Source organism: Habropoda laboriosa, unplaced genomic scaffold (genome assembly GCF_001263275.1).
Source record: "Habropoda laboriosa isolate 0110345459 unplaced genomic scaffold, ASM126327v1 scaffold89, whole genome shotgun sequence".
Classification (NCBI taxonomy): domain Eukaryota; kingdom Metazoa; phylum Arthropoda; class Insecta; order Hymenoptera; family Apidae; genus Habropoda; species Habropoda laboriosa.
In genome coordinates this window covers 2,080,593-2,104,062 of record NW_017100263.1, presented here as the reverse complement: position 1 = coordinate 2,104,062, position 23,470 = coordinate 2,080,593, and the positions used below count along the sequence as shown (strand labels likewise).

The window sequence follows — 23,470 nt, the reverse complement described above, 5'->3', positions numbered from 1 at the left end:
ATAACAGCATAATTGAGAAAAAAAAAAAATCGTTAAATTCTTTTTCTCTGAACCTAAAATTTAAATTGTCCGGCTGCACTATGTATCTGTCCGGGCCGATTTTTCTTGTTTCATTCTGTTACTGTTTTATTATTCTTCGGCGTTGAAACAGTCATCAACCTGTTTTGTCGCGTAGAGGCAAACGGCTGTTCTTTGTCGCGATCCTATCTTGCTTTTATTACAATTTGTGACGATCTGTAATTGTAATCTCAATTTGCTTTTAAAGGCGTTTAAATTTCATTTTTATGGTTTATTTGCATATTATATGTGTGACCAAATGATTATCAATTCTTTTAAGAGTTACTACACTTTAGCGACAATGTGTCCCAACATTTTCTAATTATTGATGCCACATTAAAGAACTAGTGCAACTGAGTAATTATTGTAGTGATATTTGAAATTAATTTGATTACAGAAATTTTTTGGTACATTGAAAGATATGCGTTATGGAATAACTTGGCGTAAAATAAAGTAACAAGAAGGTGTGCTTAAGAATTAATTGATTATTGTACATATTTTAGATTCGCTGCATGCTAATCCGCAATGCCCTTAAGCTTATTTATTTAATATACATATATGTATATGTACTAGGGTGGATAGAAAAGTTCACGGGCTAAGTATGAAGGATTGTAATTAATTGTGTATTAATGTATACAGTTTCGTGTCTCTGTCGTCATTTTTCTCCCTTTTAGAGCTAGCCAAGTAGAGGTATTTGCAGTAGATGGAGTAGAGATGGACAAAATTAGAAAACGAACGAAGGACCTCGCTTCAAAGATCATTCAAGGACCTTGCGAAAATTATTCCAAGTCCTCGCGAAAATCATTCAAGGTCCTTGCGGCGATGTCCTTTGTCACCAGGTACTGGATCATTCTCCGCTTCTATTCGTCTCTTCTCCGTCTCTGTAAACACCCTTACTTCACCAGCTGTAAAAGAGAGCCACGAAACTTCGTACGTCGGTACGCAAATGATCACAGATTACACCGTAAAAATTGCAAGCACCTAGCAGCAGTTCTTCCCACTTAGGCCGCGAACTTTTCAATCCGCCCTCGTATATACAGGTTTTACAGTTTTAATCCATAAATGCGAATTACTCGTAAACTACCCCCTGCATTAAAAAATGGTTCAAATAGAAATTTAATGGTTTTGAGGTGGACATAATCTGGTGCAATTAGTTTCTTCTGTGGATGGACGCGGAATCGTATAATTTTTAATACAGTAGTCAATGTAGCCCTTTATTTCCTATAAAAAGATGTTAAGGTATTTATCTCGAAAAGGCAGTAGTTTAGGAGATATTTTAGTCTCGATATTGCAAAGTGTACTAATACACTTAATCTATACCTACATTTTCTAAATTGACAGTGGGCATTGCTTTTTACAAAATGATAGGAGGGCAATGAAACGATGTCAATCGCATGCAAGGCAATGTCTTTGACATTCCAACTTTTAAATAAATTCATTGCTTTCGATGTTCTATTTCACAAATTCTTTACTAAAATAACACATGAAATGATATAATTGACATCGTTTCATTGCCACCCTGTCATTTTGTAAAAAGCAATGTCTACCACTTTGCAATATCGAGACTAAAATGTTTCCTAAACTACTGCCTAAAAGAGCTACATTGACTAATGTATTCAAAATTATACGATTCCGTGTCCATCTACAGAAAAACTAATTACACCAGATTTTGTTCCCCTCGAAACCGTTCAATTCCTCTCTGAACCATTTTTCATACAGCGGGTAGTTTACGAGTAATTCGCATTTGTAGATGAAAATTGGACACACACACAGGCACGCGCACAGAGAGAGGGAGAGAGAGAGATGTATTAGCTTTCATTTGCCAGATAATCGTTGATCCTGATTCAGACAGTAATTATACAAATATTCTAATTACTGTAGTCATTGCTAAGGGTTTCTGCAAATTCAAGGTACAACGTATTATTGTGGTACTGTGTATGTGATATACGCGTTTGTTGAGAGATCGCAAGATTTTCGTTCGCTATTGGTATAATTGAATTATACACTTTTTCCTTGATTATCTCACGTGTTTTACTTAACATGCTTATTCGAACAATTAGAACACGTTTCATTATTTTCTCATAGGAAGAGAAATGCAACTGAGCTGAAGATAAAAGGTAGTCGTGCATAATTTAGGAAAAAACAATGCAAAATTGCCATTGAGCGGCATGAAAAACGTCTCACGATCTTATAAGAGGCATAAGTTTGTTAAGGAACGAGTAAAAAAGAGCTGGTTAACCTTCGTCGTACTGGAGAAAGGTGGCATATCGTTTTATCTCGAGTCGTTGAATTATGTTGATAAAGGACAGACTAACAATAAGTTAACGAATATTGGAATGCACTTTGCATAGCTTTACGTAAGGACATCAATTTTATCTGAAGAGAATCTTTTTTTTTTTTTATTCTCTTTAGTTGAGATTTACAATTTGTACCAGTGGGGGAAGTGTGGATAGCCCCGGACACTTAAACGAAATAGTAACAAAATATACTAAGAAAAGGTATTTAGTCAAACTAAGCTTTCAAAAAATGAACTTTAGACCTTCTTCTTTTACTACAGTTCTAAAATTTGAGCATATCTCTTATATGACTTCAAGAAAAAAAATCAGTGAATTTTGGCCGTTAGCTGTAAGAATTCAAAAAATGAAAAGCCCCGGACAGTAATTTTTTTATTTATTTTCTTCACTTTGCTGTTAAATATTCTTATAAATGTTGCAAATAATATTATATCATTCATTCATATTTATTACTGTGAGTCTTCCTCGAAAGTTACTTCACAAACTAGTGTCTTGATGTTATTCTCTTTGTTGAATCTATGGGGAATATTAAGACGTTCTGCCGAATCAGAAGCTAATTTTAAAAACTCTGTTCTAGTCAATGGCATTAGGTCCAATTGTCTCGCGTGATTATAAAGTTACCATAAAAATTCCTAATTAAAAGTTAAACCAAAGCAACTTAATTTATTTCTAATTATTTCTTCACCGCTTTTTATCTTGTACAGAACTACCTGGCACGTTATATTTTTCAGTAGCTAATCTTATTGGTAATTCACCGTTCATTGCATAAACAATTGCGTCTGTCATGTTATTTTCACCCCATTTACCTTTATTGCTCATTCGTCTTTAAATTTCGGCATTTTTTACCCGTTTTTAAAATAAAACTATTTATATCATACAGAATTTTGGAAATATATAAGCGGACACACTATCATAATAGGAAAATGTGCGATTTTCAAATTTGCAATAGATAAAAGTGTCCGGGGGTACCCACCATATAAATGTTACGGGTTACGCTTGGTTGTCCTCACACGGAGCGTAATTATTGGTTTGGGTTGTACGGTATCACCGTATGCGGGTGATACGTTGTACTCCAACAAGTCCGATAGGATTGGAACCTTCGACGTATGTGATCACTACGTCGTTCTCCGAAGGATGGAAAGGTTTGGTGGTTGTGAGGACAGTGCGTATCGTAATGTCGGATATACCTCGAGCGGTAAAGATATATCCTTGTGAGTTTCACTGATTCGTTACAATGTTACAAGGAGATGGTTAATTGAATACAGGCTGAAGCAATTCTACAGTAACTATATTCTAATAATAATAATTGAGTTTACAAAAGTTTACTATGGTCTAAAGATAAAGTATATCGGTCTTCCTTCTCGACTTTACACGGCGAGTACGCGGGGACGTCGTAGACAAGTGTGTCTAGTTGACACTTACGAGATAAGTATTATACTCAGTTGCTTGAAAGGGAATTCAGCCCGATCTTGCTCGTGTCAAACGGCGACTATACGAATACTGCTCTACTTTAAAGGTCAGAGTGACTCTGCCCCCGAGCATCGGAAATCATGCCCTTGTATACCCAAAAATCTGTACTTTTTGGTGGTGGGAGCCCTGATTTTCCGATGAGAACGAAACGCGTTCGTTTATTTTATCTGAAGGGGGTGAGCCCTAGGCGGATGTCTCGGCGTGTCTGCCAGTCTGTGTACGTAACATAAATGACCGGGGCTACCCAATGGACGTGATCCAATATTTTTATTAACCCTTTCGTTACTGTTGGCGCCTATAGGCGTTTTGAAAATTTACTCACACTGTACAGTTCGCGCCTTTGGCGCGCTTCTAGTCTAATTTAATCCTTAATTCTATATTTCAAGTATTTCCACCTTAATTCAACGAAACGAATTTCAAAACGATACGGCCAAAATAAGCATTTAAACGCGTAGACGTCCCTCTGTCATATTAGCGATACACTTTTTTTTTTTACCGTCATTTGTTCTGAGTATAACTTAAAAACGTAACAACGGACAAGAAGCAAATTCGTACCATATTGTTATATGAATTTAAATTAGGACGTAGAGCCGCGGAAACTGGCCGCAATATCAATCATGTATTCGGCGAAAGCACAACTAATGATTATAATGCATAAAAAGTTATTTGTGGAACAGCCAAATTTGGTAAATAGTAAGGGGCCAATACTCCTACACGATAACCACAATTCACGATTCGGAAGATACACGAATTGGGTTATGAAACATTAAAACACCCGACTTATCCCCTGCAGATTACCATTTTTTTAAACATTTCGATAACTTTTTGCGAGAAAAAATCTTCCGCGATAAAGAGGATGCTGTAAATACCTTGGTGGAATTTATTAATTCTAGAACACCTGATTTTTATTGTAATGGAATAGGAACTCTTGCAAAACGTTGGAAAAAGTGTATAGAATCTAATGGAAATTATTTCGATTAAATAAATTGCAAAACTACGCGTTTTTAAATCTCATAGTTCTGATGATTTATACTGAATTATTTTACATATGTATAATTATTAGTTAGCCGCAGTTGAACAATTTTCCGAGATACGTTCTATTGCAAACAATATACAAAATTACGTATTAATCATTTTTCTGTTATATCTTCTGTTATATCTTCTGTAATAATCTTCTTAATTGTACATATAACAAAGGTACGATAATTTATCACGTTGCAATTTATTATTAGAACTGCTACAATGCTTTTTTAAATACTTGTAGCGTTCTGTCCCATCATCGCTGAATTGCATTCTAAACACAAGTATGTTTATTCAACATTTATGGTACACGATTTAATAAAATGACGAGAGTATATTAAGTCAGCAGTTAATTTAGTGACGTGTTCATACACGTGCAATAATACTAGCATTGGATGACGGATTAACGTCATTCCCAATGTTTTCTAATCCCATTCAATACTTTAGTCTAACGTTCGTCACACGTCCGACAATATTGCATTCTGATATTGGAAAAAGTCAAAGTTAAGCATGCAGCGTTAGAAAGATAAGCAAATAGAAATGGACCGTTACTCTGGATTCTGCTTTCAGTTCTATGGAACCGTTACTTTTCTATCAAGGAACAACAGAATTGTCACAAATTCTGTCTAATAAAATTGTTGCTTGAAAATTTCTCATTTACAGTTGTAACTAGAGATGTTACTTAAGAGATGCCCGGGTACCCGGGTTACTCGTGAGATACTCGGGTAATCAGAAAGTACCCGAGTATCTCATGAGATGAGATAGCTGAGAGTAGATATATATTATTCCTCGACTGTTTCGGCAGAGGTTTCAAAACAATATTGTGTAGGGTACAGATGCACTTTGACACGTCGGTATCGTTGCATCGCTGTCGCGGTGGTGGCCACCGAGATTTCGACTGTCTTATGTACATATTCGAGTACTCGTGAGATACCCGGGGCGATCGGGTTATTTTCATCTACCCGGGTATCTCATGGGTACTCGAATACCCGGGTATCTGAGATTCCCTGTTAAAAGTAATAGCCCTAGTTGTAACAAACGTACGATGAAGTACTTTCGATATGTATAAAGTTACGTTACATGTACATGTATATACAGGGTGTTCCATTTAAATCAATCGTCACGATTACTTTCGGAACTGTTAAGGATACCGACAGATTTTTCATGTAAACGTTAAGTAGCTTCGGGTATAGAAAACATATGAAGATCAAATATATTCTTTTTTCAAGGCATTGATCGATACAGCTTGTTATTCCCTATAAAAAAAGTATTAAGGTGTTAAATGAGCCATTTCAAATAAAAGGTTTCCCAATTGTTGGATTGGACGAGGCGGGCGTGTTAAATTTCTACCGAAATCATCGGATTGGCACCGTAAGATTCTTTTTTTTTTTGTGAATATTTGAAAAACGTAATTCGTCAAGGCAAATGTACCATGTACTCCGAACGACTGAAGCAGAAGATCCTGCAGGCATGTTAGCAAATTTCTAAAGAAATGCTACAGCATCGTATTACTAGTACCACTTCGCAATTAAAACATCTTTTAAACTAATGGCTTTTTGCATAAATAGCTTCATACTTTTTCACAGGGAATGATACGCTGATTAGTGTATTAAAAACTGTGCTTGTACAAATTTGACCTACATATCTCCTCTATGCATCCACCTAAAAAACAAACTACTCATATCAAATTATGTCTCTCTCAAGATCATTCAACTTTCATTTGAAACATCTGTCAATATCGTGAACAGTTTCAAATTCATTCGTGGAAATCGATTTAAGTGAGGCACCCTGTATATGTATACCTACACTATCGGCCGAAAGTTTGGAATCTCCTGCCAATTTATATTAATATTGAATCTGCTACTAATTCTTTATTGATTTGAAATTGATGTTGTGGAGATCAATAGCGCTTTATCTCATTTCGATTGATTTTAATAATAAAAGATTCGTTGGAAAATAATTATAAATGCTAACATTTTTGGGCAATTTTTGTGCAACTTGCGATGCACAGTGATTCGAAACATTTGGCCGGTATTGTATATGTATTATCTGTTACCTCTTATTGTACAACTGTACCTATATACAGTCAGGGACAGAAATATGTGGACACCTTTCAAAAAAAGAATAACTTCTTTAATATTAGACCAAACGACTTGAGCTGTTTTAAAATATTGGAAAGATTAGCTTACGAAATGAGGTACAATTAGTCGGAATCTCGAAGAAAATAAGGAAGGTCGCTTTTAACAACTTTTGTATCTGAGCCCGTAATAAAAAATTAAAAAATACGTTTTGTAGATTTATGTCAGTTATATATCTACATGCTGAATGTTTCGTCGAAACGGTTAAAGATGGTGAAAATCGCAGTTTTTCACGGCTTTTGGCTTATAACTGTAATAAATCTAAAAATTCTTACATCTTTCGATGCCTATCCCTTGTTTCTGCATCTAGGTAAATTTCGATGAAAGAAATATGTAAAATGCGAAAAAGCACACGAAATAACCGAAATTGTCATAAAATAATCGGATTGTCGTAACTTGACCTGATTGGCACCTATACACATACTGTCTACTTTCATACGCAACATTTCATTACTCCTAACTGACACAAGGTCATTCGTCTGTAATTTATTCACGATGTTCTTCGATCAGTTGCTTTTTGTAATGTAAGAGGAAATAGAGCTTCGAGATACAATTAGAACCATTACTAATGAAGGTTTTCAAAAGCAAATGCATTTTTTCTTCATGGAACTTGAAAGCTGTTGAAACCTTTACTTTCAGATCATGGTTCATTGTCTTACCATTTGATTCGATATAAGTAATTTCAAAGGTATCGTTCGATTTATTAAGATTGTTGCTATTATAATGTTCTATCTACTACCGTAGTAATACATAGTAATACTACCGAAGATAATGTTAATATATATATATACACACATATATATATATATTTATTCAGTCTCACAGCCATGAATAGGACTTGGTTTACAATAACCTACGTTTTATAAAACTATCTTATTCTCTCATTCGATTCGTTCTCTCTCTCTCTCTCCCATTCACATTCCCTCTTTAACCCCTTAACCTATGATTTCTTTTCTGACTATGCATATAAGCGTCGGCCATTTTGTTTTAGTACTGTATCAGGTAACGAAAGCTAATCTGTTACAGATTAAGTACATTTAGGAATCCTTAATCTTACAAATTAAAACGAAAGTTAGGATTACAATGAATTTTTCTTACTAATATATCTATTTTTGCTCACATCTTCACCAGAACCTCTGTCACGAGTCTGACACGTTGTTGTAGGTTAAAGGGTTAATATTCTCTTTGGTGTTCTCAGCCAAACTCTCTTTCTCCTTTTCTTTTCTTTTTCAGCTTCTCGAGCCACTCATCTTTCTGTCCTGTCTCCCACTCACTACGTCTTCCATCCTGATATCCCTTTCGGTTTCTCTGCAGTCCCTTGTCAAATGTTCCAGATCCGAAGATAATGTTAATAATACCGACGATAATAAGAATGAAAGTTGAGAGTCGCTAATAATTCACAGTAAAGCAATTAGAAATGTTTATGATATTGAAATGAACATTTTACCAATTATACCTTATATACCAGGGGTGGTCCTAGTTAGGCTCTAAATTATAAAAAATTATTAAAAAATTGAACTGATTTTTCAGTTTCTCACTGTTTGTTTTGTTATCAAAGATAAATAAATCGCTCTTTCAAATATTCCTTTCTGAAATGTGGCTTCCAAAGGTAGTGTAGCTGGCCACCCCCGTTATATACGTACCTATAGTAATACTTTGACCAGTGATCAGGGAGAACACTAATAAACTAATATTATAAAAACAAATAGTGACACTGTAAAATGTATTGATGTATAAACTTTTATTTTAGGTGATCATGATTACAAGATATCGATGTCCGAACATATTTCTCACAGTTTTCTATTTCTTTCTCCAGGTAAGCAAATTTAAAATGTTTAGATACTAGAATGTAATGATTTTAAAAAATATAAAATTGCTAAGCGAACCACTCTATCGCACCATATATTCGCACAAAATTAAAACAAGGTCATCGATCTTCCAAACTCATTGTTTAAACACAAACTCCTTAATTTGGTTAAATATTTCTATATTCGACGTTGAATAAAATTATGGAGCGAATCTAATAACAAAGAAACAGCCCTGGCTCCAAAAATTTTTGAACTTTTCTTAGCTTATCTATTTACGTACATATAACATTTCGAATATTTTTTCCATGATTTAAACTATTTTCTTAGCAAACGATAATTGAATCCTCTTCGATAAATATTACATTGATTTGATACAACGAAACATGCATTTCTAAGAAAAATGGAAGATTATTGCGTACATTTGCATTCGATTTATATTAAACGAAACTTCTATTAATCATCGATGTTAACTTGCAAAAAATACTGATTGGTGATGTAATTTCGCATGGTTAGGTGGTTCTTTTTCTGCCACTGGCAAAGAAAGTCTACCGCAGTAACACGTTTTACAAGAGCGGTGACCCAAAATTATCAAGCACAGCTGTCAGTTGTGCGATTTTTTTTCACGCTATCGCATATTATAACACATGCCGGAATGTTTCGCTTATATTACGAAGGGTGCACACTTTTTGTTTGCGGATTGGAGATTAAGCGACGGTGAGAAAGTGATATATTACGAATGTTCAAGAATTTGTAATCGGCCATGCTTATAATTCATTTATCTGACATCTGACTCATACAAGCACAAGCATAACATTCGGAATCGTTCGGCTTCGTGGCAATTAATTAATAATAAATTAACGCGCATTTCACGAATATATTTCAACTGACAATACTTAACGTACTTGAGAATTGTAACATCTATCGTATTATACGACTGTTTCGTCTGTCATTGTAAGCAAAACACTTCGTACTATTTTTGCAAACAGATCACAGTGTTTAGATTTACAAAAACTAACAATTCCAAAGGTATCTAATCACATTCACGTAAATGGGCACGGGCGTCTAATGGATCCGCCGGCTCGAAACAGCATGTGGCGTTTTGGCTACCCAAATCCTGTCAATTACAACGATAATGAACTGTTCTGTGGCGGATATGCAGGTTCGTTAGTTGATGATAATTATTTTTATATTGGGATAGTAAGTGAAAGATAAACAATAACGAAGCTTGACGTACGTGCATCGCGAATAAATTACGGTTGGAAATCTATATTATGTCACACAAGAAAATTCAACTCGTCCAGTTTAAAAGTTACGCATACAGAAGAGAAATTCTCTAGCGGAGGAGTGTTTAACGTATCACGAAATACTATTTCAATGTTGTTCCTAAATTTGTTGAGAGGTTATTATAGGCCCGTTATTCTTTAGTACAATGGGTGGAGAATAAAGGCGAATGTGGAATTTGCGGTGATGCTTATCATCTGAAAGAACCGAGACCACACGAAGCAGGCGGTGAATACGCAAAAGGCACTATTGTGAGACATTATACCGTTGGTCAGGTAATTTGTCATTTTCATTCATTACTATAATCTTTAATTATGTCCATTGGATTAACTTACAGTTGTAATCGTTGTCTACGAGAACATCCTTCCGAGAAGTTTACGTGTGCACTGGAAAAGCAACGACTTCGTTCGGTTATTTTCCTATACATTTCGTTTTTTTTACAGTTGATAGCATAATTTCTTGGTACACGCACATTTTAAATTAACTAATATCGAGCTTAATACTACTCGGAATTGTTCGTTTTACTTTCCACAAATATTTATTACCTATACAGTTTACTCGATAAATTGGATAGGTAGTATGAAATATTAATTAGTATATTTCTACTTTTGTACATTTATACAACAAACGTGTGACTTATTATGTGGAATTTAAATAGTGCTCTCTATGAATTTACGTGTATTATACGTACTTCGTAAATGCACGGTGTAATTTCAAGTGCAATTTCGAATACTTTTAAAGTATGATATCTATGTAAATATCTATTTACAAAAAATAATACTTGGGTGAGAATTTGATTTGATAAAAGCCTAGCTCTGTTTTACCCTCTGATTTATGATTTCATGGGAGACATGTCAGATTTACCGGAGCAAAACAAAAAGAGAGCACACAGAAGCACATTTCCTTATCCGTAAATTTTATTTCAATAGAATAGAACTTCCATCGTGAATATTTCAATAAATACTCATTTTAGACATATTACACATTAACCCTTTGCGTCTTTCTGATGCACGAACGTCCGCTTAGAGGTTATGGTAGCGCGCGAAATGCGACACTTTTTCTGGACCTTTTGGACATATCAACTTACGAAATTATAGAATTTAAATTAAATTATAAATAAACATAAGCTATAATAGCAATAAACTATTGTTTAGATGCAAACTTTTCGCGACGGCTTGGCGACGTGGGAAAGGGTTTCAACCAAAATTCGCGTCGATTCACCTCGGTTACGTCGTTTTATTATTGACTGTTACGCCAAGGACTGGTTACACTATTTTCTATAATTTGAATTCGTTACTGGTCTCTTGGTGAGACTACTATTTACTGCTGTCTCTTGTTGAGACTTCTATTTTGTACCGTGCCTTGTGGCCTTCTATGTTGAACTTCTGTGTTGGACTGTCGCAAGCCTTCGTGGTCCGTCTCCAATTTTCATTACGAGCTCAGATAAAAAAGTTGCGAAACGTGACCTTTGCAATTCAAAATTTACCATTTTCAAAATTTTTTGTACACGTCATCTAGTAAACTAATCTTTCTAACTTCTCAAAAAAAAAACTCAAGTCGTTTGGCACAGTTTTAAAAAAGTTATTCCGTTTTATGTGGTGTCCAAATACTTATGGACGGTAGTGTACATAGATATGCATTCACGCAGTCCTAATTTTTAAATCCGTAGTTCTTGAGAGTTTTCTCAATACTCTTCTTTACATGTACTATTGTTAATTTTAGGACCGCGTCATATTTCTTACATATTCGAAATGTAGAACGACAATTTTGCGATGCATACACGCAGAAAAAAAATCGATGATTTTGTATATTTTGTCATTTGATTATAAATATTTATACGAATTGTTGATTTAACATTTCTAGATAGATGAGGAAACTAGGAAACAACAGGTAGACATTGTACAATCATATTTCAAATTCTATGCATACTCTGTATTGGCCTGTCATGTTCTTACAAAGAACATCATTCAACCGACAAATGAAACGCACAGATATTGTTTAAATTTTGTATACAGCTAGTGAGCGTAAAAATATTGGGCACGTATTTTTGTCATATCCAGGTGATTACAGTTCGATGTCTTTTTCGCAGGCGATGTAAGATTAGGTTTTAAATTGTTTTATTGTTAACTGAACCTGTAATAAGACCAAATAGTGCGAGTAGGTATTAGATTTTACAACGTGCTTATGTACGCTCGTTTTGGGAAAATAGGTAAGAAAAGAGGCAACTAGAAGCCTTTGTTTTGTTTTGAGATTTCATAGAGGGAAAATATCCATGCACTAGAAAATAATAAATTCGTTGCTCAATTTATTCGAATGATGAAAAATACGTATTTGTGACTCTTATTTTCTACTTTATATTAACAAAATTTTGTAAAAGATAATTACATTGTATATAGAAAATATTTGCAGATGCTTTGTTAGCCATAGTGGCGCCATCTATGATGTTGTTTAAGAAATTTTACTTAGAATGGAATAACTTTCTTACGTAACACTTTTTTTTTTCATTTCTGCTCTTCTCGAATTATTTGAGTTGTTACAATAATTTTGCAGCTATCTACTTTAAAGGGATATTTCATCTAAACATGAATTTTCGTCGGTAGAAAAGGGTACATGTGTACTTACATGGTTAATATTTTCAAATTCTCTAGTTGTAAGCAATGTTTTATAAAAATCGGCGTATCTCAGTTGATTGATGTACATTTTACATTTGATTGATGTAACATTTAGTCTTTCCTTATTATACTTCATTATACTAGTTTTCTGTATGATATTTGAATTCATAGGATATCGATGTTGAAGTTGAACTTACGGCAAACCATTTAGGACGATTCGAAATGTATCTTTGTCCAAACAACAATCCAAGGAAGAAGGCAACCCGAGAATGCTTTGATAGGTAAAAAAGAGACTTCTACGATACCGAATGTGTTATTAAACTAATTTCTAATAAGCGTTAGAATTGAAAGTAGAAGAATAATACTTACTTTTTCGAGGTATCCGTTATATATTTCCGGGACTCGGGACGTTCGGTTCGAGATACCAACAGATACCGAAAGGAAAGCTATATTTCGGTATAAGGTAACTTTACCAGCCTATGTCACCTGTACACAATGTATACTACAATGGAACTATTACACTGGTTTGTATTATAAACATTCGCTTAGATCAGCTTGATTATAATTATCTATAAACTATTTCTATATTATATTTATTACTACGGTAAAAGTCAATAGATCGCAATTTTTTGGACTTTAAGATGCAGAAGAAAATTCGAAGATAGGTAATACACTTTAAAAATCATGCAAGCTGTTCCATTTAAATCAATTCAGCATTATTTCCTAAGAGTTATACAGGGTTTACCATAATACGTGGACATTACTTTAGTGGTTGATTCAGCACATAAAAATAATAAAAAATATTCATATAAACGCATTGTCTTATCAGACCTTATTTCCAAATTACAACCGTTTCTGTCTTCCAGTAATTCTTTCGACAAGCTGAGCGCTTCATTCAACTTTTTATAAGACACGCTTGATATTTCATGCACTGTTTTACCGACTACATATTATGAACAGGTCAGAAGGTCAATGATAAAGCTCTAAAGTGGTCACTTCGAACAATTTCTCTGAAGACAGGTGAACAACTGATACAACACAAAAACGGCTGTAACTTGGAAACAAAGTCAGATAGAACAAACATTTATTTGAACTTTTTGGACTATTTTTGAGTGCTGAATTCATCACTGAAAATATACTACCTATATATTATGTTACTATGTACTTGGAATCTGGAAATCTTTTTTCTTTTGTGTAGTCACAATCAACTTTATTGTAAGTGTAGATGTTTTGGTAATTTCAAGGCCAAACTTGTTTTCTTTAAACGAAACTAAGTACTTTTACTTTTTTACATAGTACATACCAACCGATGTATCTCTGCATTTGTGTACGAGAGAAAATCGTTAGTTAAGAAGATATTAGATATTCTAGTTTGTATACAGAGTGTCTGAATTAACTGAGAACGGTTAAAGATTTCGTAAGCGAGCGAAGATATGGCAAAATTGTTTCTACAAAACTTGTCCTATACAGAGGAGGACATTACATAGTGTACATAGTGTAACTCAGACAACACTCTAAGTATGTAACCTCGCAAACAAAACTAAAAATTTGAAACAGTACTTCACAGAAGTAATGTTGGATTCATTTAATTGAGCCACCTTGTAGAGGTATTATCAATAACGTTTCAAGTGTTGAAGTTAACGCAACTAAATAATAGTTGTTATTTTATTATACAGACGACAATTCAAGTCTATTTTAAAATATTAAAACGAAACAAGTTTTACTATGATTTTAATTGCTGTGCGTAAATACGAGTATGGTAATAGTATTTTCTTATAAATTCGATGTTGTTTGTTACAAAACTACATTTTGAAATAAGTAATTATTTACCTTTACCTTGCACTGCGATAAATTTACTTTATTCAAATTGATTAACAATGGGAATGTTATTAGGCAACATGTGGGGCACTTGTGAAAATGGAACCGAAGCTAATGGATGTGGAAGACCAGAGACGTTCCGAAATTGTGCCGATGTGAGCATCATTACCAGCACAGCTGGTGTGCCTCCCCTCTTTGTACAACAGGATAATCCCTTTTTGCTTTATTACAAAGACTACCGTTCGCCAAACAACATATTCCCACTCGTCATCAGGTATACGCTCTTTTAATTTACAATATACGGATAGTGAAATATTTTCTTCTTCGATAAGTGACTTACTAATAATGAAAAGATTTATTTTTAAAACCTTCCCTTATAATTTACAAGTTTGCAAATAGGCTACGCGTGAAACTGAGGTAGAATTATTCGATCGTTTTAGATATAGAAACTGTTAAATGTAGTATTTCTCCGGCACAATACAAGGTATAGTTTGAATTACGAACACAGTTTTCAGGGGTGAAATTATTCACTAAACTGATCAAGTTTCTCACTCGAAGTGGTCTGAACAAGTTCGCCTTACACTGTTGTATCTCTTACGAGCTGTCGTAAAGTATAAACGTAGAACATTTTTTAGTGTGACTCCTGGCCCTAAGGTGGATGTGCAACAAAAAAGTGCGAGCCCACCCTCCAGTCAATTAGCTTATAGCGCCGTGCACTAGTTAGAGAGAGAGGAGACATACCGAGAAGAGAAGAGAAAGTAAAGGCGCTTTTTCTTGAGATCGTCTGAACGGCTCATAAGTAAAGCTGGTGCAAACAACCTCAACCCCTATCTTAGACACTTATGCAGGATATTCAGCCACTTTGAGAAAAATTTTAAGTGGTATTTCTAGAAGTCAAGAATAAAAAAATTGCGTTTGAAACTTCGTTTTTTAGTTATTAACAATTAAAATTTGTGCTTGATGCTGGTAATTTTAAGCGAAAAAAGACACGCTTACCTGGTAATAGAAACTGTTACAAGGGTTGACACAATTTTGCGAAATTTTTACAGTGAAAGTTCAACATGAATCCTAGAACGATATGAAATCTGCCTACTCGTAAAAATCCACGAGGACGTGATGAAATCCGCGTTTCAACAACAGTGAAAATTGCAAACATTAAGAAGTTGCTTACATGTATCTTTAGTGTTATCTTAACTTTAATAATGTACTGTTATTAGTGATGATTCGTGGTTATTAAGGTTAAAATGTTATTCTGTAACGAGAATCGTTAAATTTATGTATACTAGTCTTATTCACAAGTGAAAAAGTGTACCTGATGCGATCTTATCTTTCTACATATCGTGTTACCGTCTTTGCTGGGAAAAACACATGCATACAACGTAGGACTACTATAATACTGTTCTTGTATGCATTCTAGAGGACAAATTGTATTGATCGAACAAAGTTACTTCTCTACCGATACTTTTAACTTGATAATTTTTAACGATGTAAAAATTCGTTTAATATACATTTTTGCAGTTTAATCGTGAAGCTAAATCCTTGTAAATTCTTAACTTTCTAATCTTCATGTCAGTTTTAAGTTGATTAAGTAATTTGGAAACTTCTAAACTTGTTACGCATTAGCTGATTATTTAGAGCAGTGTAAGCATAATTTTTCGATTCGAAACAATAAATGGCAAGTTTGTCAGCGAGGAAGTTCTTTTATTTCTGCAGAACATACACTAACAGAAAACTAGATAATATTACCGGGTGCACACATGACACGTGAAAAATATTAACAATCGATGTTTTCGTTTCAGATCGCAGGTGTGCATGCCTACGCCTCTTTATCGACGCATACCGGGAATGAACGACTGGTGCCAAACCAACTGTCTTCGTTACCCTCCAAACTGTCCAACAGCTATTTGTCAATGCCCGTAAGATGTTACAGATAACAGCAGCATTTCATAACTTTTCCAAAATGATTCGACATCAAACAACTTCGAAGCCTGACAGTTATTCTTAAACTTCTTTTTTTATTTCTTATTTCGTTTTACTATTAAGTGGTACGCGTATCTATAAGAATTACATATCATTTTATGTCTAACTAAAGTGACAAAAGTAAATTTGTTTTTCATTTAATCGTAACTAGTTTAATAGTGTTTAACTAATAAAATTCAACATTATTTAAGAAAAAATTAAATTTTTCAAAAAATTAACATATTTTTCTATATCTGTTTCGATAGGGAAGTGTGCGATGCAATTGGAGATGTTGCTGGCAAAGATGGTGCAAGCGTTTATTGCATGGACCAGTGTCTCGTCTACCCACCTAACTGTCCTTCTCATCGCTGTCGCTGTTATTAAATAAACGAAAGCTACATACTCGACAATAGTAGTTTTTCGATGATTAAAGTGACTGTATTACATATTAGTGCAAGAAACTATTTTTTGTAACCTTAATTGCGTCCGTCATTTTCTGGTTTTGGTCCTATTTCAACGATCAATTAAATTCTAACTTTAATCAAATCAGCTTGGATTAAACTTTTGGGCTGGAGTAGGAATACCTAATAGTAAGAGAAAAAATTGGATAACTTCTTTCTATCATTATTTACTGCATGATGTTCTTTTTGTAACGATTTAGTAGTTTTATTATACTTTACAATTTATGTACTGCTTCATATATTTCCTTTTTTATACGATAAACAGGTAAACCACATTTGGTTATTTTGCCCGAAATATATAGAGTACCTCACCTAAGACCGAACACTTAAAATCTCCTGGATTTTTGATGACATCAGAAATATTGCAAACACAATTTGAATGGTTTCAAAAGAGAAGTATCGTAAATAGAACATTTTTTCGAATTTTTCTTTAGATCACCAGTATTTTTTGCCAGAAAGCCTATACTTTTTTTCTATTGCATCTTATAACGCTTATTAAGAAACATTCAAATGTGTTTAATATATGACCTTCAAGTCACCTTGAACATTGAAAAAATAATGAAATTCTGAGACAATGTTAGGGTGGTAAATGAACATACTTTTTATGTCACAAATCCTCGAAGTGATATCCATCAGCGACGATACACTGTCTAAAATGAGAAATCACGGACTGTGATTCATGTCTTCCGGAGTGGTAGATAATTATTGTTGTTAGACGCTGAATATATCGAATTATGTTCATCGACATTTTAGATCGTGTATCACCACCGATGGTCTTCACTTTGAGCATCTATAACATAAAAAGTAACTTCACATGCTAACATGATTTCAGAATTTAATTAGTTTTTAGATAGTCAGTCATCTCAAGGTCATAAGTTAGACATATTTGAATGCATCTTAAGACGTGTTACAAGGTGCTGTTAGGAAACGTACTCTTCTATTTCGTGGTTAGTTTTTACGCGTTTCTCACAAGTCAAATTAATATTGTGTGAGGTGTTTGTGTTTGTCGAAGAACGGATACTTAATGATTGCCGCGGTATTTGTTGTGTCGTGTTTGACTCTATATAGTTTGACTTTCGTGTGAATCTATTATGAATCTTTTCTTTAAGACTTACACCTATTAAGAATGAGAAAATAGGCGATTACACGGTTGGTAAATTATTGAGCTTTTCAGACCCTGGGTAGTCCTCCTACGACCTCGAGCATCCCGCCCACCTTGAAGGATGGTAAGTGGTGGTACCGATCAGCGGAAGGACCAGGTCCAAGGGTGAATGGACTTACTGTCCGACAAACCTAAAGTGAAGCCTCTGACGTCACGCAGGGCCTAAAAGTGGGAGATGTAGGGGAACTTGCGACGGCTCGCTATTAGTAAGCCAATAGGGATAGCATAAGGCTATCGCACTTACTCTTCTATGAACAACAGATGACGATCGGGTCGTGTTCGAGCAGTCGGTAAACAGATGAGCAGTCGATAATTGACCGAAATGATATTTTCAAGCGTTCGAAAAAAAATTAAGTTTACGTCGCGCAGACACCATAAACAGGCGAACAGATGCCTGCACGACGTCAAACGACTATTATTTCGATAAGTTTATTTTACAGGTTAAAACTCAAATTTTTTCAAAATTATTCTGAGTGGAAACGAGGACAAGGCAACCAAATAATTTTTAGCTTTTCGTTCATTTAACAGCGTGCCACATTATCGACAGCTGACTGAAATTCATTTGTCTAAACCAATTACCTACAATAGCAGTCGATAATTGACCGAAATGATATTTTCAAGCGTTCGAAAAAAAATTAAGTTTACGTCGCCATAAACAGGCGAACAGATGCCTGCACGACGTCAAACGACGTGCATCCTGGTAAACTTAATTTTTTTATCCCAAGTTCCCAAAATTTGTCTATTATTTCGATAAGTTTATTTTACAGGTTAAAATTCAAGCAATCCAATGGTATTTTTTCAAAATTATTCTGAGTGGAAACGAGGACAAGGCAACCAAATAATTTTTAGCTTTTCGTTCGTTTAACAGCGTGCCACATTATCGACAGCTGACTGAAATTCATTTGTCTAAACCAATTACCTACAACGCAACTTCCCCTCAAGCGCCAGCAGTGTAAGACCCAAGAGTAGTGGGGATGATCTGATCCGCCTATTTCGCCTTCATCTAACCAGGCAAAGTGTAAGACCCAAGAGTAGTGGGGATGATCTGATCCGCCTATTTCGCCTTCATCTAACCAGGCGATGACGTCAGAGACTTCGCGTTTGCTTTGCCAGTCAATATGTAGTATTAACAGTCCGAATAGGCAAATGGGAGTATAAGGAGTATTGAAAAGAATACTTGATTTAATCTCACTATAATATATTTAGTATTAGGACATTCTATTGACAGTTTAAAATAGTACGCATGTATCACATATTATATATGTAACGAATAACATCCTTCCTACTTTTACGTATACGTGTGCTTGTACATGCCTACATACACGTAAAAGCAGCTACACATAACGAAACGATCAGTTATTTAATTACGCGTCGTGAAACTTTTTCAAGACAACAATTCTTTCCACAAACATCATGGTGCACTGTACGCGAGTGCATGCAGTATTCATCGTGTGTATTTCGGTATTTCAGTGAAAACTCGTAGTTTATATCGGCCTCGACTAATATAAATAACACGTTGGCTCAACATTGTAGGGCTTGTCTTTTGTTCATGACTATACATCGTTAACACTTTACAAAACTATATACACTAAAGCCTTTTATACTCTATAACATGTTTTCAAGTTTCTAAATAGTAACACTTTTTCTGTATTTCATTGTTTGCACATATTTGAATATATGTGGTAATAATTTGGTAATCAGTTACCGAGTGTATTCTTTAACGAGTTAATATAGCTTTAAAATAAGTCGCGACAGACACGTTTGTTTGTTGCTTTGTCATTTTCAATCCTTGTAGGTGGTATTTATCATCTAATATCGTTTAAGCAGCTATTTAACGTCCATAATTCATTCAGACTGTGACGAATTCTATATTTATACTTAGATTCCATTCCACTTTAGACTTATTTTAATCTCTTTTACGTTTCATTGCATCGACAAACGACCAATTCTTATTAGTTCCCTCGTGTAAACCTTTAACAATTTCTCTTCCACCTGCAGATGCTTTTTTGCTGTTTTCTTCTTATTCTAGTTCTCCTCGCAATTCTCTCCACCTCCAATATGCCAATACACGAAAACAATTCAAAAGGATCATACCTTCAATTTCCCTTTCATTTACACGGACTATGATATTATAATTCATTGTCAAACATCGATACACGAGGAGCATTAAAAGTTAAAGGACTGAAACGCAGAATGCGTATTGGGACGTATTCGAAGCAATTATAATTCACGTTCTATTCGTCTTAATGCAACAATCTCACCGAATTAAAAGTTTCATTCGAGCTTTATGTTTTCGCGTGACAATCTTTCCATTATAATCACTTATGATTAAAGCTTACATCTCAAAGTTTGTTTGAATTGCTATTACAAAAACATTCATGTTCCAACGAGTTGAAATGATATTTTCGTGAGAAAAAAAAAAAATAGCATATCCTGAAATGAACGTTGTCGGTGCGATAAGTGCTTCTACACTAGTATCTGAATTGTAATAATTTACTAGATACATACATATCTTTAGCACACTCGTTACGACGACCTAGCGATGAATCCATCTAATATAAAATGCAGATAAAAAATATCTTGGGACACGTCAAGGATCGCTGAAATCTTGAATCCGTCACCCCTTTCCTCACCACTGTATCGCTTAAAATTATTCTCATTTTTGTCAATGCTATCTGCCCTTTTTTTTTTGCTCTTTTTCTTTTTATCGCAACGATAAGACAATTCTATTCTAAAACGTTAGTCTTAGAATTTGTTACATTCATTTTTGGAGAAGGGCCGAAATTCAGGTACATTTTCAGTCTTCTGCTGGTAAACATGGCTCATTTTCATCTACTTATTTCGATTAAACAAATAGATAATATCGAGAAAATTATGATTTCTCGCCGACGTTAAAAAAAATTAAAGAACATGTAAAAAATAACCCTAAGAATACTCTATTGTTTAATGCTTTCAAGTTTTTCATTTCACACATTGTATTTAACGAGTGCCAATTTAATTATTCTTTTTATCAAATAAAGATAAGAACAATCTTACAGATGTTCATGTCGATTACAATACGTTACCAAAGTTAAAATAATCGATCATTTTCTGGTGCTTGTAATTATTATAACGAAGTGTAGTAATTTTTCTGCTCGTTTATATATATGTATATGATTTATAGTCTACATTACGTCTGAGCTAGGTTTACCCGTAAATTACGCTATACTTTAAGTTATATTTGTACTATTAGCGAATCTATAGATGGAGGAGAAACAAGAGGTACGTTCTGATTGTTTTGCTTTGTACACGATTAGCGAGATGTGAGCTTAAATCGACCTAAAGTATTACGAGAAACACGATTAACCCCTATCAACAAATCAAACAATCTTTCCTCTCCAAGAGTTTCTTCCCGTTACTTTTCGCCCGAGGACGCGAACAAAACGTTTATAATTAAATCACGTCTATTACATGTCATTTCGTATCACAAAACAACGGTAGTTGACTTAGAGTAAAATATAACCTACAAGTGAGCTATTTCAATTGTTTTTTGTATTTGTCTTTATGGGTTTTCAAATATCAACCTTTCTTTACTTATACTTATAAATCATCGTATAATTAGCGCCTCCAAACGATAATAAAATATTATAAAAAATATTTCGCAAAAAATTGCCTAACAATACATATTGTTGTTTCATCTCTTCAAAGTAATCTCAAAGTAATTATCAATCGTTATAACTTGTACTTGGTTCTCATTTATGAACGTCGTCCTTTTACATTCGTAATACTGATATCGTTTGCACGTATATGTAACTGCTAGTGAAAAAATAATCGCCAACCGATCATGTATATATCATCAAATATTTACACACACGTTACTATAATATTTCAGTTTGTCCATAAGATGTTTATTTTACCAATTATTTAGAACATTCGAAGAATTAAAAGAAACGTGAAATAAGATGGCGCTTGGAGATTCAGGACGCACAACGATCCTTTCGATTGCCCCTTGTACAATAACAAGATCTTCAAACGATAGCGAACGGAGTCCATTGTAACGTAGATTCACGATTAAAACGGTAACAAACAGAGCGGTAATGTGTATCACGTATATAAAATGTCATTGCGAAAAGAGAACAAAAGTAGATGTTTCATTTACTTTAAAGCTTATCTGCGAATAAGTGTTGCATGCTTCGTCAAATGAGACTTCGTCAATGGTAACGTACATGTAATACCATTCTTCTTCGCGGTACAGTAAATTCTCCACAAGTGTCAGTCCGCAAGGAATCTAAACCTGACACTTGTAGAGTCAGGGACTACGTTTTCGAGCCTCGCGCCCGCCTTTGTAGTTTGCCGAACGTAGACAAGGACAGCGAATAAAGATAAGGATGAAACGTGAGTCGAGGCAACCAAGAGATTTAAATACCAACTTTTTTAATTTTACGTTTTTTTATCCCGAAATTTTTCTTAACATACTGATGAGATTTTTCTGATGAAAATGACATCAAACACGACATTATTTGAACAACATTTACTTATTAACACGTTCACTGTCTGGCGTGACAGTGAATAAATAAATATTGTTCAAATTATATCGTGTTTGATCTCATTTTCATCAGAAAAATCTCACCAACATGTTAAAAAAAATTTCAGATGAAAAAAAGTAAAATTAAAGAAATTATATTTTTCTATTATGAATTGTCGAGCCGTGAAATCTCGTAAAAGAAACCGAGTGGTGTAGCGTTTACACGCTTGACTGGCAGCGAGCGAGATAACATAGGCGCAGCAATGACGCAGCCTAGGCGTAGGACCATCTATACTGACACTTGTAGAATCCAGACTGACACTTGTGGAGAATTTACTGTATATCGCTTCGTTCAAGTCATAGTCGATGAAACTATCTTTGCTAACGTCGCGATTAACAGAATAATCTCAATACCTACGCCATACCGTACCTACTCGCACTGACTCGCGTATTATATTCTCATTTTCATAAGGATTACGAACTGTAATATATCATTCTCATCTTATTACCAACTACTTATTTTCAATAAGGATGTTTATAGTAGCTAAATTGAGCTCTTGAATTAACAGTACGATCGTCGTGAATATGTTAGACTTCTTAATACTAGCCTCGAGTGCCCGGAACTTTTTCTACGAAACGTATCACCATCTTTTCTAAACGAACACTCCTTTTAGAAAACGCTAACGTTTATTTCACGTCTGTATAGTGAACATTTTACTGTCCGAATTATAATAATCCCCGTTAATGGAATCTTAAATTGATCCTCGTCATTTCTCGTAGCAAGATCTTGCCGTTAATAACAGAATAAACGATGAATCTTGTCGATATACTTTAACAACAGCTTCATCTTATGCTCTTATCGTATTCGTCGACTGTCAATCGAATC

At 34.4% G+C, this 23,470-nt stretch overlaps 1 protein-coding gene across 1 annotated transcript; it reads left to right on the top strand.

The window, feature by feature from the left end:
- Positions 1-8,735: 8,735 nt before the first annotated feature.
- LOC108573097 lies at positions 8,736-16,841 on the top strand. Its single transcript, XM_017935463.1, has 8 exons — positions 8,736-8,795; positions 9,814-9,946; positions 10,213-10,343; positions 12,852-12,961; positions 13,059-13,204; positions 14,574-14,772; positions 16,298-16,414; positions 16,724-16,841. Exons 1-8 carry the CDS (start codon positions 8,736-8,738, stop codon positions 16,839-16,841), a joined length of 1,014 nt encoding a protein of 337 aa, XP_017790952.1.
- The last annotated feature ends 6,629 nt before the right edge of the window (positions 16,842-23,470 follow it).